The 22,341-nt window shown below is 50.5% G+C and overlaps 1 protein-coding gene across 4 annotated transcripts in view; it reads right to left on the bottom strand.

Annotated features, from left to right (window-relative positions):
• smg6 (SMG6 nonsense mediated mRNA decay factor) overlaps nt 1–22,341 on the bottom strand; it is a 619,962-nt gene that overhangs the window by 59,620 nt on the left and 538,001 nt on the right. For all 4 annotated transcript variants that reach the window (XM_038814765.1, XM_038814766.1, XM_038814767.1 and 1 more), the window contains one exon: nt 17,796–17,949. In XM_038814765.1, coding sequence (XP_038670693.1) covers nt 17,796–17,949 — 154 coding nt within the window. The remainder of the gene's footprint in view (nt 1–17,795; nt 17,950–22,341) is intronic.

Raw genomic sequence — 22,341 nt, 5'->3', positions numbered from 1 at the left:
AAAAGGGCGTTATTTGGAATCAATATAAAGTGATTTCAGACTGGAGGATAACATTCTAGAACTGTGGATAAATCCTACTTAATGAGGTTAGACTTGGTAATCTTGATGGAGAATTAAAATAAAGGAAGGAACAACCTACTAACATTGGGGGAGGCATACAATCAATGAAGGAGCGTCAGGGTTCGAAGTGAACAGATACATTGACATGACAATCATATCATAGAACATAGAACGATACAGCGCAGTACAGGCCCTTCGGCCCTCGATGTTGCACCGACATGGAAAAAAACTAAAGGCCATCTAACCTACACTAGGCTCTTATCATCCATATGCTTATCCAATAAACTTTTAAATGCCCTCAATGTTGGCGAGTTCACTACTGTTGCAGGTAGGGCATTCCACGGCCTCACCACTCTGCGTAAAAAACCCACCTCTGACCTCTGTCCTCTATCTATTACCCCTCAATTTAAGGCTATGTCCCCTCGTGCTAGCCACCTCCATCCGCGGGAGAAGGCTCTCGCTGTCCACCCTATCTAACCCTCTGATCATTTTGTATGCCTCTATTAGGTCACCTCTTAACCTTCTTCTCTCTAACGAAAACAACCTCAAGTCCATCAGCCTTTCCTCATAAGATTTTCCCTCCATACCAGGCAACATAGAACAGTACAGCACAGAACAGGCCCTTCGGCCCTCAATGTTGTGCCGAGCCATGATCACCCTACTCAAACCCACGTATCCACCCTATACCCGTATCCCAACAACCCCCCCTTAACCTTACTTTTATTAGGACACTACGGGCAATTTAGCATGGCCAATCCACCTAACCTGCACATCTTTGGACTGTGGGAGGAAACCGGAGCACCCGGAGGAAACCCACGCACACAGGGGGAGGACGTGCAGACTCCACACAGACAGTAACCCAGCCGGGAATCGAACCTGGGACCCTGGAGCTGTGAAGCATTTATGCTAACCACCATGCTACCCTGCTGCCCCAACATCCTGGTAAATCTCCTCTGCACCCGTTCCAAAGCTTCCACGTCCTTCCTATAATGAGGCGACCAGAACTGTACGTAATACTCCAAATGCGGCCGTACTAGAGTTTTGTACAACTGCAACATGACCTCATGGCTCCGGAACTCAATCTCTCTACCAATAAAGGCCATCACACCATAGGCCTTCTTCACAACCCTATCAACCTGGGTGGCAACTTTCAGGGATCTATGTACATGGACACCGAGATCCCTCGCTCATCCACACTACCAAGAATTTTACCATTAGCCAAATATTCCTCATTCCTGTTATTCTTTCCAAAGTGAATCACCTCACACTTCTCCACATTAAACTCCATTTGCCACCTCTCAGCCCAGCTCTGCAGCTTATCTATGTCCCTCTGTAACCTGCAACATCCTTCCGCACTGTCTACAACTCCACCGACTTTAGTGTCATCTGCAAATTTACTCACCCATCCTTCTGCGCCCTCCTCTAGGTCATTTATAAAAATGACAAACAGCAACGGCCCCAGAACAGATCCTTGTGGTACGCCACTCGTAACTGAACTCCATTCTGAACATCTCCCATCAACCACCACCCTCTGTCTTCTTTCAACTAGCCAATTTCTGATCCACAATATTACTCTGAGTACTAATGTGGTTTCAATTGTTAAACTGGAAAGGAAATCAATGGGATGGTCGACAGATCAATTAGTGAGCGTGTGAAACACTTCCATCTATCCTCTCGCCAATCAGGTCTGACACAGGTTTCTCTCACTACCTCACCCAGGAGGAGAGACCCCCCCCCCCCCCCCCCCTCAGCCTACTACTGCCCAATTCTGGGCTAACAAACTGTTTTTTAGTCCAAACACCTCCTGTTTCAGTCAGCAGTATATTTTGGAGTAAATTTGCACTCAAACCAAATCCACTTATCCTTAATTAAAAATCTTCCATTATAAGACTGACAAGTTAGTGTGCCAAACTGCTGTGAATGGCACTGCAGAGTGTGGTGCAGCAGCAGTGACAGGCTGTTTGCTCAGACCACACAGACTGCTGTGTGCACCCTCGGAACATAAAATTAGAGTTGAATTTTGTGGTTAGGACTTGATTATTTTGGCACAAGCATACAGTAGTTGCTGCCATCTACCTTGGAACTGAAACTGGAGCCCTGGAGTCATTAGTGCGTTTAGACTCCCAGTAAACACATACAACATTCAGCATTAGTTTACAGCATTGGCCTCAGGAACGCTTTCAATTGGAAATGTTCAGATAGAAGTCAATATAAATCGGCCACTTCTGGTGGTGGCCATGTGTTGAACAGTCGCACTAAAGGTGGCTGTCCTTTCAAAAATTCGGCCCTTTTAACCTGGAAATTGACCATTAAACCAACTGCCCTTCTTCTACCCTCACCCAAAACGAACAACCACCCGAGGAAATGCCCTCAAATCCACCAATAAACTGAGAAGACAGTAAGAGTGGCAAGAATCGGGAGAGAAAGGACCAGGCAGCAGACACATGGAGTAAAGCAGAGCAGGACATGGGGATCGCCTCGCTGGAGACAGAAGTGGCAAGGTCGGTGGCAGCCCACGAGCGCTCGAGAGGGAGGTGGAGGACTAGGAAAATAGGTCCCCCTGCCAGAACCTCAGCATTGTTGGGCTATCTGGCTCAAAGTTGATTTTTGGTGTGAGAGAAAACATAAATAGCAGAAGATGGTTTTGATCCAACAACTTCTGGGTTATGGGCCAGCACGCTTCCTTTACGCCACAGTGCTCCCTCGTAGGGCTACCTGAGGCCACAGAGGGCAGAAGCCCAACAAAATACGTAGCGCAGATGATAGAGGGGCTAGCTGTGGAGAAAGCTTCCTTAAGCCTCCAGAGGCGAACAGGACACACAGGTCACTCCGACAAAGGCCCAAAACAGGTGAACCACAGACGATCACTGCAAAGCTCCACAGGCTCAAGGGCAAGGAGCAAATTCTGAACTGGGCAAGGAGCACGTGGTCTTGCAAGTGGGAAGTGCATACGATACTGCATGTACCAGGACATCGGGGCCGGCCGGGCCAAGTTCAACAGAGCCGACGTGGTCCTACTTAAAACAAAGTGCGGTTCGGGATGCTGAACCCGGCAAGGTCCTGGGTGACATACGGTAACAAGAAGCTGACACATTCATCTGGAAGAAGAAGCTGGGAAGACAGCAGTAGCGGGCAAACATGGAAAAATAATGATGTTCTTTTTCTTTTCTCTTTTATGATTATGTTTTTTGTCTTTGGCGCTCTCTGGAAGGAACATCGGCATGGCGGGTGGGGGGTGGAGCAGAAAGACACCCAGCGAGAGGAAGGGGAGGGAGGAACAAAAAAGGCGGAAAATAGGAGAAAACACACCGGGGGGAGGTGGGAGGCGACCAAACTGGCGAACATGCAAGTATATGGGAGTATGGGGGGGGGGGGGGGGCAGCACAGCTCTTGAGAGGGAGAGCGCGTCTGGCAGAAGGGGGGTGCAGAACAAATGGTCAGAGAGGAGGGGAGTCAGAAACCCCTCATCAGGATGGTCACCTGGAACGTCAGGGAGCTTAACGGCCCGGTGATAGGGTGATAGGACGACCTTTACAGAGTCTTTACCTACCTGAAAAGCCTGAGGGCTGACAGTCTTTCTCCAGGAGACACACCTGAGGGAGAAGGACTGACTGAGGGTAAGAAAGAGTTGAATAGGACAGATGTACAAAGCATTCTACAGGATGAGGGCTGAGGGGTTGCCATACCGTTAGTAAGAGGACGACCTTTACAGTGACGAATACAGTGATGGACCGGGGGGGGACAGTATGTAATGATTAGTGGTGTCCTGGAAGGGGCAGTGGTGATACTTGTGAATATATATGCCCTTAACTGGGACGACGCAGACTTTATCAAAGCTTTGACAAAGAGTCATCAGACTCGAAAAAGCAGCTCTTTTCTCTCCCAACAGATGCTCTCACACCTGCTGAGATTTTCCAGCATTTTCTCTTTCGTTTCAGATTCCAGCATCCGCAGTAATTTGCTTTTATCCATGAAGGTCCTGCCTTCTCAACCTTGCCCCTCGCCTGAGGCACGATGACATTCAAGTTAAATCACCACCAGTTAGCTCTGAAAGGGGAGAGCACCCTCTGGTCCTCTGGGACTGTGGCGACATAACCCATGGGAGCCATTACTCAGAGGTCATTCATTAATCCTCTCACAGGAAGGCGGTGGGTGGCGTAGTGGTATTGTCACTGGACTAGTAAACCAGAAATCCAGAGTCATGCTCTGGGGACCCGGGTTCAAATCCCACCTCAGCAGACAGTGAAATCTGAATTCATTAAAAAAACCACGATTGTCGTAAAAACCCATCTCTAATGTCCTTAGGGAAGGAAATCGGCCATCCTTACGTGGTCTGACCTACATGTGACCCCCAGATCCACAGCAATGTGGTTGAGTCTTAACTTGCTCCTCAAGGGCAATTAGGACAAGCAGGAAATGCTGGCCCAGTCTGCGACATCCATGTCCCATGAACAAATTAAAAAAAGACATTCCACAATGCCAAGTCTAATATAACCTGCTCTCTGGTTGGTTCCAGAACCATCTGCTCTGAGAATCTATCCCAAAAGCATTCTATGTACTCCTCATCCAGGCTACTACTGCCAATCTGATTTTCCAGTTCATATGTAGATTAAAATAATCCAAGTTTATTGCTGTCCCTTTATCACAAGCCCCCAATATTTTTTTGTGTATACTTTGTCGTACATTGTGGTTACTGTTAGGGGGCCTGTAGACCACTCCCACTACTGACTCATTCCCCGACTATCCCTCATCTCCACCCAAACCGATTTTATATCCTGATCTCCCGTACAAAGGTCATCTCTAACTCTTCCACCACTGCCATCCTTGATTAACAGTGCTACCCCTCCACCTTTATCTAACTTCCTATTTTTCATGAATGTGATATACTCCTCAATATTCAGGACCCAATCCTTGTCACCCTGCAGCCACATCTCCGTAATGGCTATCAGAACATATTGACTTACATCAATTAGCATTCAGATACAAAACCTTCAGTTTGACTTTTTTTCATCTTTGTAACATCTATTCTTGACTGTTGATATATTCTTGGGTTTTATCTCTGTCCCTTCCTGCATTTCCCATAATGCTATTATGGTCTCCTGCCTTAAATTGACCCCTTGATTTACAAGTTAGCAAATGTAATCCCTCACTCCACTTGTTAGGCTTGCTACGTACTGGCCAAAACAGCTCTTCTGAATGTATAAGAATTCTGCCCCTCAATACCTTTCACACTGCCTCTATCCCAGTTGACTTTAATCCTTATTATCCTATTGATTTTGCACTTCTCAGTAAGTTGCCTACACCTTGCTCTTCGTTCTCTCCCTGGCTCTTTGAGAGTCCACAGTGCACTCCCAGCAGTTTAAGTGTTGGGGAGTTGGAATTAAATGAAAAGTAAAGTATTTGTTCAAAAAGAAAGCAGAGGGATTTAGCTTCAGTGAGGACTTGTGAAATGCTGATTCGCCGAGTAGCAGGGCGAAACAGATACTTCATTAGACATAGTGGAGACTCACAGTCTAGAGAGCCAGATAAAGCCATACCCAGTTGCAAAGCAGAGCTTTCAAAAGGAATCAAGCTGCTGTGCAGCCGCTGTCTGGGACATGCGGTGGCGGACATGGTGGGAGTGGCCACACATGTAACAGCTCCTGCTCGAGGCTGTTTTTTCAGACCTGTTTCCCCGTCTGTAGGGTGGATGTTTTGTGGAAAAAAAGGTGCAGGGGACTGAAGAAAAGTTTAAACCCCACTGGTGGGGCTGGTGGATGGATCCACGGACCAGAAGAGGGTTGAGAAGAAGAGCAGTCGGAGCAAGCGAATCTTTGTGAGACACAAGTCAAGATGGCGGAGGGTAAAGGGTCTGCCTTGTCTGCCCAGTGGTTGACGGAGCAACTGGTGGACTTCTTAAATGAAAAGTTTATGCGACAGAGGAGGACTTAGTTAAGGCAGTGGAACCATTAAAAGAGGGAATTGACCGCGTGGAGCAAAGGCTCAAATCCCGGGGCCAGACCATTCAGAAGGTGGAGGAGGCAGTGGGGGAGAATGCCTCGTTGGTGGCTGAAGTGGGTCTGACACCAGAGACCCAGAAGTGGTTAAAGGAGAAGGTGGAGGACCTGGAGACAGAATCTAAGAATCATGTGGATGTCTGAAGGCATCAAGGGAGCAAACGCTGGCGCGTATGTAGCCAAGATGCAGGAGAAGTTGAAGAGGGAGGGGACCTTTGAACCGCCCCTAGAGGTCGACTTAACGCACAGGGCGCTGATGAGGAAACCGCAGGCGAATGAGCCGCCGAGGGCGATGGTGGTGCGTCTATATCGGTTCCTGGACAAGGAGAAGATGTTGAGATGGGCAAGGCAGATGAGGAGATTCACCGGGAGGGGAGAGGGCTTTGGGTGTACCAGGACCTGGGCCCGGACCTGGCAAAGAGGAGAGTCGGGTTTAATCAGTTGAAGACTGGCCTCTTTAAAAAGGGGGTGAAGTTTGGGTGTTGTAACCGGCCCACCTCTGGGTGACTTTCAATAGTCGAGAACATTATTTTTGAACACCAGAGGGAGGCGATGGAGTTTTTAAAGAGACAATGGATTGGCAGGAGGACATTGAACTGTTGAGGAGATGGATGCTTTTTCTGTCCATTTTTTCTTGCATCTTCTTTCTCATTTGTTGAAGAACTTTTCTCCTTCGAGATGTTTTGTTGCATTAAGGGTGAGTGCACCGTAGAGGACTGTGTGCCGGGGGTCATTCACGAGGACCAGACGGGGCTTGTAAAGGGAAGGCAGTTGAATACCAACATTCGAAGGCTTCTGAATGTCATTATGATGCCGGCTGTGGAAGGGGAGGCGGAGATAGTGGTGGCATTAGACGCGGAGAAGGCCTTTGATAGGGTTGAGTGGGGGTATCTGTGGGAGGTGTTGGAAAGGTTTGGGTTTGGGGAGGGGTTTGTCCGTTGGGTGAGGATGCTCTATGAGGCCCCGATGGCGAGTGTAGCCACGAATAGGAGGAGGTCGGAGTACTTCCAGCTGCACCGGGGGACGAGACAGGGGTGTCCCCTGTCCCCCTTGCTCTTTGCGTTGGCAATTGAGCCCCTGGCCATGGCGTTGAGGGAGTCGGGGAACCGGAGGGGCCTGGTGCGGGGTGGGGAGCAGCATCGAGTGTCGCTTTATGCGGATGACCTGTTGCTGTATGTGGCGGACCCGGTGGGGGGATGCCGGAGGTGATGAGGATTCTTAGTGAATTTGGGGGCTTTTCTGGGTATAAGCTCAACCTGGGTAAGAGCGAGCTGTTCGTTGTGCACCCGGGGGATCAGGAGGGGGGGATTGGTAGGCTCCGACTGAAGCAGGCAGGGAGGAGCTTTAGGTATCTGGGAGTCCAGGTGGCTGGGAGGCCCTGCACAAGCTCAACCTCACAAGGCTGGTGGAGCAAAAGGAGGAGGAGTTTAAAAGGTGGGATATGTTTAACGCTGTCGCTGGCGGGTAGGGTGCAGTCTGTCAAGATGACAGTGCTCCCGAGGTTTTTGTTCCTGTTCCAGTTCCTCCCCATCCTTATCCCGAAGGCCTTTTTTAGGAGGGTCAACAGGAGCATCACGGGGTTTGTATGGGCACACGGGACCCCGAGGGTGAGAAGGGTGTTTTTGGAGCAGGGCAGGGATAGGGGGGTGGCTGGCGCTGCCCAACCTGTGTGGGTATTACTGGGCTGCCAACGCAGCAATGGTGCGTAAGTGGGTGATAGACGGGGAGGGGGCAGCATGGAAGAGGATGGAGAATGCGTCCTGTGTGAATACGAGCCTGGAGGCGCTGGTAACGGCGCCGTTGCCGCTCCCTCCAACGCGGTATACCACGAGCCCGGTGGTGGTGGCTACCCTGAAACTCTGGGGTCAATGGAGACGGCACAGGGGGGAGGTGGGGGGCTCGATGGAGTCCCCGATACAGGGGAATCACCGGTTTGTCCCGGGGAGCGTCGATGGGGGGTTTCTTAGCTGGCACAGGGCAGGTATAAGGAGGTTGAGGGACCTGTTTGTGGATGGGAGGTTTGTGAGCCTGGGTGAGTTAGAGGGGAAGTTTGGGCTCCCCCCGGGGAACATGTTTAGGTACATGCAGGTTAGGGCGTTTGCCAGGCGGCAAGTGGCGGGGTTCCCTGTGTTGCCCCCGCGGGGGGTTCTCGGGGGTGTGGGTTGGAGGAGGGAAGATTTTGGACGTGTACCATGTTATGCAGGAGGTGGATGAGGCCTCGGTGGAGGAGCTGAAGGGTAAATGGGAAGAGGAGCTGGGTGAGGAGATTGAGGAGGGGATGTGGGCGGATGCCCTGGAAAGGGTGAATTCCTCCTCTTCTTGTGCGAAGCTTAGCCTCATACAGTTCAAGGTGCTGCATATGGCTCATATGACCGGGACGAGGATGAGCAGGTTCTTTGGGGGCAAGAATAGGTGTACTAGGTGCTCGGGGAGCCCAGCGAACCACGCCCATATGTTCTGGGCATGCCCAGCGTTGGGGGACTTTTGGAAGGGGGTAGCAAGCACGGTGTCGAGGGTGGTAGGATCCAGGGTTGAGCCAGGCTGGGGACTCGCAATATTTGGGGTAGCAGCGGAGCCGGGAGTGCAGGAGGCGAAAGAGGCCGGTATTCTGGCCTTTGCGTCCCTAGTAGCCCGGCGTAGGATTTTGCTTCAGTGGAAGGATGTGAGGCCCCCAAGCGTGGAGCCTTGATCAATGACATGGCGGGGCTCATTAAGTTGGAGAGGGTGAAATTCGCCCTGAGAGGGTCGATGCAAGGGTTCTTTAGGCAGTGGCAGCCTTCCCTGGACTTCCTTGGGAGGGAGAATTGTGTACAGGGGTTTGTTGGATGTGGCCGGTGTTATCTCTTTCCTTTTTGGTGTTTTCTTTTGTTTGTTTTTATAGATGTTGGGGGGGGAGGGGGGGGGGGGGGGGGGTTTGTTCTTTGGTTTTTACTATGGTTGTTTGGTTAATATTGTTTTGTTGTTTATATTTTGTGAAAACCTTAATAAAAATTATTTTTTTTAAAAAGAGGGTGAGTGCACCGCTTTCTTACACAGAACATACAGTGCAGGAGGCCATTCAGCCCATTGAATCTGCACAAACCCACTTAAGCCCACACTTCCACCCTATCCCCGTAACCCAATAACCCCTCCAAAACTTATTTGGTCACTCAGGGCAATTTATCACGGCCAATCCACCTAACCTGCACGTCTTTGGACTGTGTGAGGAAACTGGAGCACCCGGAGGAAACCCACGCTGATACGGGGAGAACGTGTAGACTCCGCACAGACAGTGACCCAGTGGGGGAATCAAACCTGGGACCCTGGAGCTGTGAAGCCACAGTGCTAACCATTGTGCTGTCCCATTGTTGCTTGTGAGGTGTGTGAGCGGGGGGGGTCTTAGGCGTCTTGGGCGGGGGCTGCCAGGCTAGCTACTTAACAGGAGTGCAGCGGGGGGGGGGTCAGGTAGTTAGTGAAGCAGATGGGGTTGTTGCCGTGGCATACCTTGGGAGGGAAACTTCAACACGGCCATTGGTCCAGGGTTGGACCGGTCAAGCACAAGGTCAGGGAGGGTGTCTGCAATGGCGAAGGAGCCGAAAGGGTTGATGGAGTGCACGGGTGGGGGGTGAATTGGACATTCTGAATTCTCCCTCCGTGTACCTGAACAGGCGCCGGAATGTGGCGACTAGGGGATTTTCACAGTAACTTTATTGCAGTGTAAGCCAACTTGTGACAATAAAGATTATTATGTGCACAGGATGTTCCGTCGGATTGATTTTATTGTGGCGGGCGAGACACTATTAGCGGGGGTGATCGATTCAGGGTACTCGCTGATCGCGGTTTCAGACCACGCGCCGCATTAGTGGATTTGCAAATGGACCGGGGGGGGGCGGCAGTGCCCACAATGGAGGCTGGACGTAGGGTTGTCAGCAGATGAGGAGGTGTGAGACTAGACGAGTGGGTGTTTGAGCGGGTGAGGGTGTGGGTGAGGGTGTGTGTGAGTGGGTGTGTGAGTGGGTGAGGGTGAGTGTGAGTGGGTGAGGGTGAGTGTGAGTGGGTGAGGGGGTGTGTGAGGGGGTGTGTGAGTGGGTGTGTGAGTGGGTGAGGGGGTGTTTGAGCGGGTGAGGGGGTGTGTGAGTGGGTGAGGGGGTGTTTGAGCGGGTGAGGGTGTGTGTGAGTGGGTGAGGGGGTGTTTGAGCGGGTGAGGGTGAGTGTGAGTGGGTGAGGGGGTGTGTGAGTGGGTGTGTGAGGGTGTGTGTGTGGGTGAGGGCGTGTGAGAGTGGGTGAGGGGGTGTGAGAGTGGGTGAGGGGGTGTGTGAGTGGGTGTGAGAGTGGGTGAGGGGGTGTGTGAGTGGGTGTGAGAGTGGGTGAGGGGATGTGTGAGTGGGTGAGGGGGTGTGTGAGTGGGTGTGAGAGTGGGTGAGGGGGTGTGAGAGTGGGTGAGGGTGTTCGTGAGTGGGTGAGGGTGTGCGTGAGTGAGTGAGGGGGTGTGTGAGTGGGTGAGGGGGTGTGAGAGTGGGTGAGGGTGTGCGTGAGTGGGTGAGGGGGTGTGTGAGTGGGTGAGGGGGTGTGTGAGTGGGTGAGGAGGTGTGTGAGTGGGTGAGGGTGTGTGTGAGTGGGTGAGGGTGTGTGTGAGTGGGTGAGGGGGTGTGTGAGTGGGTGAGGGGGTGTGTGAGTGGGTGAGGGTGTGTGTGAGTGGGTGAGGGTGTGTGTGAGTGGGTGAGGGGGTGTGTGAGTGGGTGTGTGAGTGGGTGAGGGGGTGTGAGAGTGGGTGAGAGGGTGTGTTAGTGGGTGAGGGGGTGTGTGAGTGGGTGAGGGGGTGTGTGAGTGGGTGAGGGTGTGTGTGAGTGGGTGAGGGGGTGTGTGAGTGGGTGAGGGTGTGTGTGAGTGGGTGAGGGGGTGTGTGAGTGGGTGAGGGGGTGTGTGAGTGGGTGAGGGTGTGTGTGAGTGGGTGAGGGTGTGTGTGAGTGGGTGAGGGGGTGTGTGAGTGGGTGAGGGGGTGTGAGAGTGGGTGAGAGGGTGTGTTAGTGGGTGAGAGGGTGTGTTAGTGGGTGAGAGGGTGTGCGTGAGTGGGTGAGGGGGTGTGTGAGTGGGTGAGGGGGTGTGTGAGTGGGTGAGGTGTGTGAGTGGGTGAGGGTGTGTGTGAGTGGGTGAGGGGGTGTGTGAGTGGGTGAGGGGGTGTGTGAGTGGGTGAGGGTGTGTGAGAGTGGGTAAGGGTGTGTGTGAGTGGGTGAGGGGGTGTGTGAGTGGGTGAGAGGGTGTGTGCGTGGGTGAGGGGGTGTGAGAGTGGGTGAGAGGGTGTGTTAGTGGGTGAGGGGGTGTGTGAGTGGGTGAGGGGGTGTGTGAGTGGGTGAGGGGGTGTGTGAGTGGGCGAGGGGGTGTGTGAGTGGGTGAGGGGGTGTGTGAGTGGGTGAGGGGGTGTGTGAGTGGGTGAGGGGGTGTGTGAGTGGGTGAAAGGGTGTGTGCGTGGGTGAGGGGGTGTGAGAGTGGGTGAGGGGGTGTGTTAGTGGGTGAGGGGGTGTGTGAGTGGGTGAGGGGGTGTGTGAGTGGGTGAGGGGGTGTGTGAGTGGGTGAGGGGGTGTGTGAGTGGGTGAGGGGGTGCGTGAGTGGGTGAGGGTGTGTGTGAGTGGGTGAGAGGGTGTGTGCGTGGGTGAGGGGGGGTGAGAGTGGGTGAGGGGGTGTGTGAGTGGGTGAGGGGGTGTGTGAGTGGGTGAGGGGGTGCGTGAGTGGGTGAGGGTGTGTGTGAGTGGGTGAGAGGGTGTGTGCGTGGGTGAGGGGGTGTGAGAGTGGGTGAGGGGGTGTGTTAGTGGGTGAGGGGGTGTGTGAGTGGGTGAGGGGGTGTGAGAGTGGGTGAGAGTGGGTGAGGGTGTGCGTGAGTGGGTGAGGGTGTGCGTGAGTGTGAGAGTGGGTGAGGGTGTGTGAGAGTGCGTGAGTGAGTGGGTATGAGGGGTGTGAGAGTGGTTGAGGGGGCGTGAGTGGTTGAGGGTGTGTGAGAGTGCGTGAGTGAGTGGGTATGAGGGGTGTGAGAGTGCGTGAGTGAGTGGGTATGAGGGGTGTGAGAGTGCGTGAGTGAGTGGGTATGAGGGGGTGTGAGAGTGCGTGAGTGAGTGGGTATGAGGGGTGTGAGAGTGCGTGAGTGAGTGGGTATGAGGGGTGTGAGAGTGCGTGAGTGAGTGGGTATGAGGGGGTGTGAGAGTGGTTGAGGGTGTGGGAGTGGGTGAGGGTGTGGGAGTGGTTGAGGGTGTGTGAGAGTGCGTGAGTGAGTGGGTATGAGGGGTGTGAGGGTGTGTGAGAGTGCGTGAGTGAGTGGGTATGAGGGGTGTGAGAGTGGTTGAGGGGGCGTGAGTGGTTGAGGGTGTGTGAGAGTGCGTGAGTGAGTGGGTATGAGGGGTGTGAGAGTGGTTGAGGGGGCGTGAGTGGTTGAGGGTGTGTGAGAGTGCGTGAGTGAGTGGGTATGAGGGGTGTGAGAGTGCGTGAGTGAGTGGGTATGAGGGGGTGTGAGAGTGGTTGAGGGTGTGGGAGTGGGTGAGGGTGTGGGAGTGGTTGAGGGTGTGTGAGAGTGCGTGAGTGAGTGGGTATGAGGGGTGTGAGGGGTGTGAGAGTGCGTGAGTGAGTGGGTATGAGGGGTGTGAGAGTGCGTGAGTGAGTGGGTATGAGGGGGTGTGAGAGTGGTTGAGGGTGTGGGAGTGGGTGAGGGTGTGGGAGTGGTTGAGGGTGTGTGAGAGTGCGTGAGTGAGTGGGTATGAGGGGTGTGAGGGGTGTGAGAGTGCGTGAGTGAGTGGGTATGAGGGGTGTGAGAGTGGTTGAGGGTGCGTGTGATTTGGTGAGGTCTGCCACCCGGGGGTATGTGGAACTAAATGATACAGGTGAGGCCTCAGTCACCACGCTGTGGCAGGGACTCAAGGCAGTGGTTAGGGGGGAGTTCATGTCGATCCGGGCACATAGGGAGAAGAGGAGCGAGCAGAGGTGGCCATCCTGCGGGTGAACTGGAGGCATTTGGAGGCCCCAGAGGAGGGATTGTTGAAGCAGAGGCAGAGGCTCCAGATGGAGTTTGGGTTGGTGTCGACAGGGAAGGCGGTGGGGCAGTTGCAGAGGAGCAGTGTACGGGGAGAAGGTTAGCAGGATGCTGGCCCACCAATTCAGGAAGCAAGATGCGGCGAGGGAGATTGGACGGGAGGGTGAAGGAGGGTAGGGGTTGGAGTGGTACTGGACCCGGTGGGGGTGAACGGGGTATTTGAGGAGTTTTACAGAAGGCTTTATGAGTCGGAGCCCCTGACCTGGTGGGGGGTGGGGGGGGGGGGGGGGCGCGGGTGGGCAGATGATGGAGGGTATGGGGGCGATGCAGGCAGGGGCCCAGATGATGGAGGGTATGGGGGCGATCCAGGCAGGGGCCCAGATGATGGAGGGTATGGGGGCGGTCCAGGCAGGGGCCCAGATGATGGAGGGTATGGGGGCGGTCCAGGCAGGGGCCCAGATGATGGAGGGTATGGGGGCGATCCAGGCAGGGGCCCAGATGATGGAGGGTATGGGGGCGATCCAGGCAGGGGCCCAGATGATGGAGGGTATGGGGGCGGTCCAGGCAGGGGCCCAGATGGCATTCCAGCAGAATTTTAGAAAAGGATTTTGGGAGACGTGGGGCCCCTACTGGCAAGGACATTTAATGAGGCGAGGGAGAAGGGGGAGCTCCCCCCACATTGTCGCAGGCTTCAATATCTTTAATTTTGAATAAGGATGAGGACCGGGAGAAGTGTGGGTCCCACCGTCTGATATCACTGCTGAATGTAGTCGCCAAGCTGTTAGCAAAGATCGTGGCCTCGCGGATTGAGGACTGTGTGCTGTGGGTGATAGGGGAAGACCAGACTGGGTTTGTAAAGGGGAGGTATCTGCCGGCTAACATTAGCCGCCTGTTGAATGTTATAATGATGCCTTCGGAAGGACAGAATGTGGAGGTGGAGGTCGCTGTGGATGCAGAGAGGCCTTCGACTGGGTGGAATAGGATTATTTGTGGGAGGTACTGGGGATTGTTGTTACTGATATGGGGATTGACATTACATTCATTACTGATTATTGTTTATTGTTGGTGGGTGCAAATTTGGCAGAAAATGTGAAAACGTACAATAAAAATATGTTTTTTTTTTAAAAGGTCAGCAGGCAGGGAGAGGGAGGGGGTGGACTTTGGGTGCTCCGGTTTCCTCCCACAAGGCCCGAAAGACGCGCTGTTAGGTGAATTGGACATTCTGAATTCTCCCTCTGTGACCCGAACAGGCGCCGGAATGTGGCGACTAGGGGCTTTTCACAGTAACTTCATTGCAGTGTTAATGTAAGCCTACGTGTGACAATATAACATTATTATTATGTCTGTCTGTATGAGAAGAAGTCTGTATGTATGAGAGACCATAAGTTATATTCTAAACTAAATGAAAATTCCCAAAAGACAGCAACAGGCTGCGTGTGGATTTGGCTCAAAGTGTTAAAACCTATGGGATTGGGGGGAGGAGTTTTACAAGAGGCAGTGGAGGGGAGGAGTTGGAGAGGGGGGGGGGCGGGGGGGGGTGTTTACAACTCTTGTGTAACATGTACGGTACTCTGTCCGAGGTTGGATGGCATTGAGTGTGTGTGTGTGGTGTGGGGGGGTGGGGGTGGACTCTATAGGTTAATGGTGACCATGGGCGGTCCCGGACTCCTTTTTCTTTTTCACCTTTGTGTTTTTTTTCCACCGTGGGAGGGTTTGTTTTATTGGATGCATATATTGACAGGTTGGCCGTTGTTTGGGGTGGTGGGAGGATGGGATCGTTGTTATTGTTAAGGGGATTGATTTTGTATTTGTTACCGTTTACTGTCTGTGGGTGGGGTGTACATTTTGAAGGAAAATGTGAAAATGGAGAATAAAAACATTAAAAAAAACCTATGGGATGTTGTTTTGGGGAAGATGCATTCTCAGAGTTTAGGAAAGTAGATAAGATTTAGAATGGGGGTAATTGAAGCATACTGTCTGGGTAACCATTATTGTAGTTAATGGTGAATGCTGTTCTTTACTGTAACCTGTCTTGTTTTGAATTTTAAAAACATTTTATTTGAATAATTTACAACAAGACTGACCCTTTCTTCACTGAGTTTCATCTTGTTTCTCACATTTTTCCCCAAATTGCAACACTAACTGTTTAAGAACCGGCATTCCAGATTTTCCTTCTGGGATTTGGAATGTCCCCAGATTGAACATCAGCAGGGTTCATAACACTGTCCTCAGCTCAATCCATGTAGCCTCATTGATGCCAAAAAAGCATCCTTCCTCACAACAGTGATTGGTTCTTTAACGAACACTGCTATCTTAGTCTTTGTTGACCCCTCTTTATCTAGTCTGAAAACCCTGTAACCAGGACTGTTGAGCTCCCTTATCTTGCTTTTCTTTAAGCCATGTTTCAATAATAACTATGATTCCATACTTATAGGCATCGGCTTGTACCATCAGCTCACCACCGTAGCCACTTGAGTTCTTGCATTGCGCACTATATAATTAAATATTGCAAACTCCTTTGTTGTCTATTTTCTAGCCTTGGTTTCTTGTGCCTTCCACACTCACTAATTTTTTGCCTTCCATTTCCAGTTTAGCTTTTCTCCCGTCTAAAGTTAGTCATGTTCCCATCCCCCTACCCAGCTGGTTTAAACACCCGCAGGCGTAACCAGTCCAGCCTGTTCAGGTTCCATCTCTCTAGAACAAGACACAATGATTCAGGAATCTAAAGCTCTCTCGTTCACATCTTTTCTCCAGCCACAAATTCACCTGCATTATACTAATCCTGCGGCACTAATCCTGCGGCACTAATCCTGCGGCACTGGGAGTAACCTCGAGATTACAAAGATTAAAACTCTGAGCCACTGTTCATAATTTTATTCCTAGCTCCCTGTGACCATCATTCATGTGAAGGTTGGAAGGATGGGCGAGACCTTGATGCTGAAATCCCTCAAAGAACAGTTGGATCCGGGAATGTCAGTCGGGCGGTATTCTCGAAGGCTGAGATTCAATGGCCTGGAGCATCTCCTTCTCCCTTACATACTTTGTGACTACATTCCATATAAAGTCTCAGCTACCAACACATCAAATTGTCAGAGTGAAGCCTCAAATATTTAGAATACCATAATTACATCACAGAGTGGTCACAGGGTGCAGTGTACAGTGTCACTCAGGGTTTGTCGTTGGTTGGCAATGCAGAGAACTGCTGCTGGTTAAGTCTTAGTCATTTATTACAACATGAGATTTACTGGCAGGTTAGGAGGAAGGGTAGGTAATGGGACATGACTACCTCATAACTAATGTCACCGTCTCCACGGTTACACCCCCAATGCCACCGTCTCCACGGTTACACCCCCAATCTCACCGTCTCCACGGTTACACCCCCAATGCCACCGTCTCCACGGTTACACCCCCAATGTCACCGTCTCCACGGTTACACCCCCAATGCCACCGTCTCCACGGTTACACCCCCAATCTCACCGTCTCCACGGTTACACCACCAATGCCACCGTCTCCACGGTTACACCCCCAATGCCACCGTCTCCACGGTTACACCCCCAATGCCACCGTCTCCACGGTTACACCCCCAACATCATCGTCTCCACGGTTACACCCCCAATCTCACCGTCTCCACGGTTACACCCCCAATGCCACCGTCTCCACGGTTACACCCCCAATGCCACCGTCTCCACGGTTACACCCCCAACATCATCGTCTCCACGGTTACACCCCCAACATCATCGTCTCCACGGTTACACCCCCAATGCCACCGTCTCCACGGTTACACCCCCAATGCCACCGTCTCCACGGTTACACCCCCAACATCATCGTCTCCACGGTTACACCCCCAATCTCACCGTCTCCACGGTTACACCCCCAATGCCACCGTTTCCACGGTTACACCCCCAATCTCACCGTCTCCACGGTTACACCCCAACATCACCGTCTCCACGGTTACACCCCCAATCTCACCGTCTCCACGGTTACACCCCAACATCACCGTCTCCACGGTTACACCCTCAATGCCACCGTCTCCATGGTTACACCCCCAACGTCACCGTCTCCATGGTTACACCCCCAATGTCAGCGGCCCCAATGTTACAACGAATGCCTTTGTCACTCCACATGGCTTTGATATAAATGGCAACTATTAATGCAAACATTTAACCAGATTCACTGCAAAAGTTCCCCAGATGTAAGCAACCCTGTGCAGTGCCACAGTTAACTGGCAAAAATGAACAATAATTTTAGGAAGGAGAGAGAGAGAGGGAGAGAGAGAGATGGATAGATGGTTGGCGCCTGGTGAGAGTGACTAGCAAATAATTAGAAAAATACAAGTGACTGGCTGAATGTTATGGGATGTTGCACAATCTTGGGATCAGATGATTGTACAAATTGTTTGAGTTTCGTTCCTGTGGTTGGTGAGTTTTTGTAATGTACTTCCACCCGGGTTGCTAATCTGGATTTATTTTGATGTGCTGAACTCTCACATCACTGGGGAGTGATATTATCAACAATGACCGGGGACTTGAGTTCGTTTTGTTTCTGAAGCCTTTCTCTCGCATTCCTCGCAGTTTACTATGACACACACTTTAAAGGAGATCCTTAAAAAAAGAAAACACCAGATGTAACCTGGTGCAACCACTCAACTAAAGGCATCTCATCAATTTACTGCACTCAGTGTTTCTGCCAGACCACACACACTCAATATTCATCAAGGACGAGAATGTAGTGAAGAATATGTTTACCAATAAGTGGGACCACGATGATGTACAGCTTGCAATCCAACAGTCTGACCAGACTGGGGAGGTGATCAATAAATCCATTGGTGTCTGGCACAAGAAAGACAGGTGTTATCTCAATCTCGATCTGTCTCTTCAAAGTCTGATCTTCTAATACTGCCTGAGAAGGAATAGAGAAATAAAGGTTACATCCAAATAAACCTCCTTCCAACAACTAACTATCCCGCAGGATATGTGACGGATCGGGAAAGGGCAAGTGTACAAGTTTGGAAAGGGGGAGTATTTGGAAGTATGTAAGGGGACAAGGCCAGGCATTATAATAGTATCTGCTAGGGACTAGGAGAGAGGGTGTAAAGGTCGGCGTGGAGGAGTATTGGGGCATGGTCAGACTGGTCCATTTACGATTTGTGGTGTCCAGCACAGGCATGTCAAATCAAACAAACAATCCGCCCAATTTTAAATGGCACTCCACCCATGTGGAGGTGGTGATAGGACAAGAATTCCCTGATACTCTCTACACGATCCCAAATTCAGACCAGGAACACTCAAATTTTCTCTCAAATTTAGATCCAGAGTTGGGATACCAGAGTGCCATCAATCATGGATCCAGGACAACAGAACCTGCTGCTCTCTGAATCCAAAGAAATGTGAGAAGTGTTACTTCCTTCCAATTTGCTGTTGGCTCAAATTTGAGTTCCGAACCCTAATTATTTATGTCTAACACCAGTGTAATGCCACCACCTTTCCCTCAATCAGTATCAAATCAGCCTGTCGCACCTGCCAGGGATTTCTTTGCACATCAGCAGTGATTGCCCTGAATATGGGCGTTTCACTCCATTACCCTTGTGTGCAATACATTTTTTGGTTTGGATTATACCACACGTTTGGTAATAATCTGTGAACAATGAGCAAATATCCAGAGGCGTAACAGCTGCAAGGATAATCAGTCATCCCTCAGTGCCAGCAACTGCCCACTCAGCAAATGTCTGGAAAAAGTTCTGACTGCTCAAGACTTACCTCATGTAGCAAAACAGACACGTTCCACAGCACAAAGCAGTGATATAATAATCACAAGGGGCTTCATACCACACCTCACTAGCAGCCACTTCATCTTTCTGCCTGGTCTTTCTCACCTAGAGCTCACTGTATATGTTCATCTCATTGTGTTAACTGCCTGTATTGCCTCTTGTTAACCTGTGTCCAAGTGTTTTACATCAACAGTTTAACCTGAGATAGACAAGGGCAAACTTGCACTACTTCCATTTAAAAAAAAAAAATTTAGAGTACCCAATTCAATTTTTACAATTAAGGGGTAATTTAGCGTGGCCAATCCACCTACCCTGCACATCTTTGGGTTGTGGGGGTGAAACCCACGCAGACACGGGGAGAATGTGTAAACTCCACACGGGCAGTGACCCAGAGCAGGGATCGAACCTAGGACCACGGCATTGTGAGGCAGCAGTGCTAACCACTGTGCCACATGCTGCCCATACTACTTTCATTTATAAGCATCTACACATTCATGTAAATTTGTGGTGTGAATTTCCAGTCCGCTAATCTGATTTTCAGCTGGTACAATTTTTGATAATTTATATATCAATATATTCCATTCTACATGTTTCCAATGTCTCCCAACAGTTTTGCGGGACCAGCAATGGTGATATGGTTGCATACTTTGTCCATTAGGTGCTTCTGTGGACAGAGATTCTAATGATCGCTTTCAAACACTTTGCCAATTTCTACATTGAAAAAAAACGACATTCATTAACTGATTTTGTGAAATGCAGACAGTTTATTACCTGTTACACCTGATTTGGAGCACCACACAGATGGGGGGGGGGGGGGGGGGAGGAGGAGGAGGAGAGAGAAAGACTCAAGCTGTCAGCACCTTCAGGAACTGTGTCCCAGTGAGAGTCAGCACCTTCAGGAACTGTGTCCCAGTGAGAGTCAGCACCTTCAGGAAATGTCCCCCAGTGAGAGTCAGCACCTTCAGGAAATGTCCCCCAGTGAGAGTCAGCACCTTCAGGAACTGTGTCCCAGTGAGAGTCAGCACCTTCAGGAACTGTGTCCCAGTGAGAGTCGGCACCTTCAGGAACTGTGTCCCAGTGAGAATCAGCGCCTTCAGGAACTGTGTCCCAGTGAGAGTCAGCACCTTCAGGAACTGTGTCCCAGTGAGAGTCAGCACATTCAGGAACTATGTCCCAGTGAGATTCAGCACCTTCAGGAACTGTGTCCCAGTGAGAGTCAGCACCTTCAGGAACCGTCCCCCAGTGAGAGTCAGCACCTTCAGGAACTGTGTCCCAGTGAGAGTCAGCACCTTCAGGAACTGTCCCCCAGTGAGAGTCAGCACCTTCAGGAACTGTGTCCCAGTGAGAGTCAGCACCTTCAGGAACTGTGTCCCAGTGAGAGTCAGCACCTTCAGGAACTGTCCCCCAGTGAGAGTCAGCACCTTCAGGAACTATGTCCCAGTGAGAGTCAGCACCTTCAGGAACTGTGTCCCAGTGAGAGTCAGCATTGTCTGACCTTTGGCTGCCAGCACGCTGGGGCACGGGTTCTGCCCATGTATCTTAACAAGAAGCCATCTATAATCTCAGTATACTGTGTCCAAGTACAATCGCTGTCTTTATCTTTGAGTCACGATTGTAACCTTGTGACTGCATGCAGCTTTTAACGTAAGCCTAGTGTTATTTCTCTAATCTAATTTTTGTCATCTGTCTGTGGCCAGCTTTCTGTCAGCTTATTTCTTTCTATTTTTGCATGGCATGGCAAAGCTTCATCACCAATACTTTTAAAAGGGAACTGTTCTCTGAAATGGCACCTGGTTCTCAATGTTGAAAGGCGTTGTTGCTGAGAAGACCCGTATTAATTGCACATTTACTTTGTGCTGTCCTTTGACCCTCCATTCTTTCCAGATTTTATGTTTTGAACAGTTGGTCAGTTTTGCTCGTTCCCATGTCCCTCTTCTTATTTTCAAAATATGAATGTATCGAAGTGTTTTGTCAATATCTCACTCAAGTTTCTACACTAGGGTCTTTCTAAAAGAGCGGTTTACTCTGAAAACGATATTGTTCGAGAGAATTACTGGTCAGGTGCCACTAATAACAATCAGTGGACAAGAATGGGTTTTGGTCATTCAATTCCCCTCACCTGCTTCACCATGTTCTTAGATAAGGCAGCGTTTTTCCAGGTGGTCCTCAGCTCAGTGGGGATCACACTCAACTGATACAACTGCTTATCGCTTCTCGGCCTTTTGCCCAAGATCAAGCGTCAGATCAATGCCAAGATGAGGAGCAATGCCTTCTCTTGTTAACTTGGATCTTGGATGTCTCCCTTGTGGACACCATGAACTGGCTTCAGTTTCAATTTGAACTGGTTTTTGGAGCAAGCAATGAGATGGATAAAGGGTTTGTCCTATCCACTCTACAGATTGTTTTTTGTAACTTTAAGGATGGGATAAAACATTTTTTAAAACTGATACAACAGGTTGTGGGTTCAAACCCCACTTCAAGACTTGGGGATGAATATTCTAGTCCAATCCACCTTGAGACCAGAAGACTCCTGCCCCCACCGTGGACAATGGATCTTCAGTGGTCCATCAAATATTCCCTCCCAGCCACAACGATTCCCATGGTGGAAAATGTACTTCTTGATCCTATAATGCTATCCGGCACTCTCAACACCAGAACTGAGTGAGTGCAGCAGTGTCACAGGTACCAACCTCCAGGTGAGACCTTAACAACCAAGGTCCCACCTGCCCTCTTGTGTGGATGAAAATGATCCCAAGACACCACTTGAAGAAGAGGAGGGGAGCTCTCCTGGTGTCCTGGTCAATATTTATCCCTCAGCTCACACTGTTGTATGCTGCTTACTGGGACATTTAATCTCATTGTTGTTTGTGGGCCCTTACTATTCCTAAATTGACTGCTACGGTTTCCAGCATTATAACAGTGACTATACTCGCTGTAAATCACTTTGGAACATCCCGAGGTCATGAAAGGAACTGCCTTTTAATCCGACTTCCCTGCCCTTTTTCAACTTCCCATATAACTGTTAACCTCAATTAATTGGGCATTGGTCGGTCTGAGGCAGTCAATCCACATTCTCACAAACCTTTATTGAGGAAGTTGCACTGGATTGACTTCAAAATTGGAAGACTACGTGATGGTTTCTAAATGTGTATGTTCACCCCAGAATTCACCAGCAACAGGCACACTTTGATCTCTGCGCTAACTGTCCTAATGAATAATTACATTCACATACACAAAATAATGTTTACATATTGGCAAGACTGGATACTCGGGCCAGTTATTTCTCTCTCCATAGATGCTGCCAGACTTGTTGAGCAGTTGCCGCATTTTCTTTTTATTTCAGATTTCCAGCATGGACAGTATTTTGCCACATATTTCATGCTAGCATCAGGTTAGATTCAATTGCCCTGGCCTAACTGGCTTAAAATATTACTGCCAAACACTCATGCAATGCCCCACCTTGGCATCCACTTGCAACTCTACAACCCTCTTCTCCGTACCTCTCCAATCCCGGCCCCATGCAC

Source organism: Scyliorhinus canicula, chromosome 12 (genome assembly GCF_902713615.1).
Source record: "Scyliorhinus canicula chromosome 12, sScyCan1.1, whole genome shotgun sequence".
Taxonomy (NCBI): Eukaryota; Metazoa; Chordata; class Chondrichthyes; order Carcharhiniformes; family Scyliorhinidae; genus Scyliorhinus; species Scyliorhinus canicula.
Note: the sequence above shows the minus strand (reverse complement) of the source record. Positions and strands in the feature narration are given on the sequence as shown.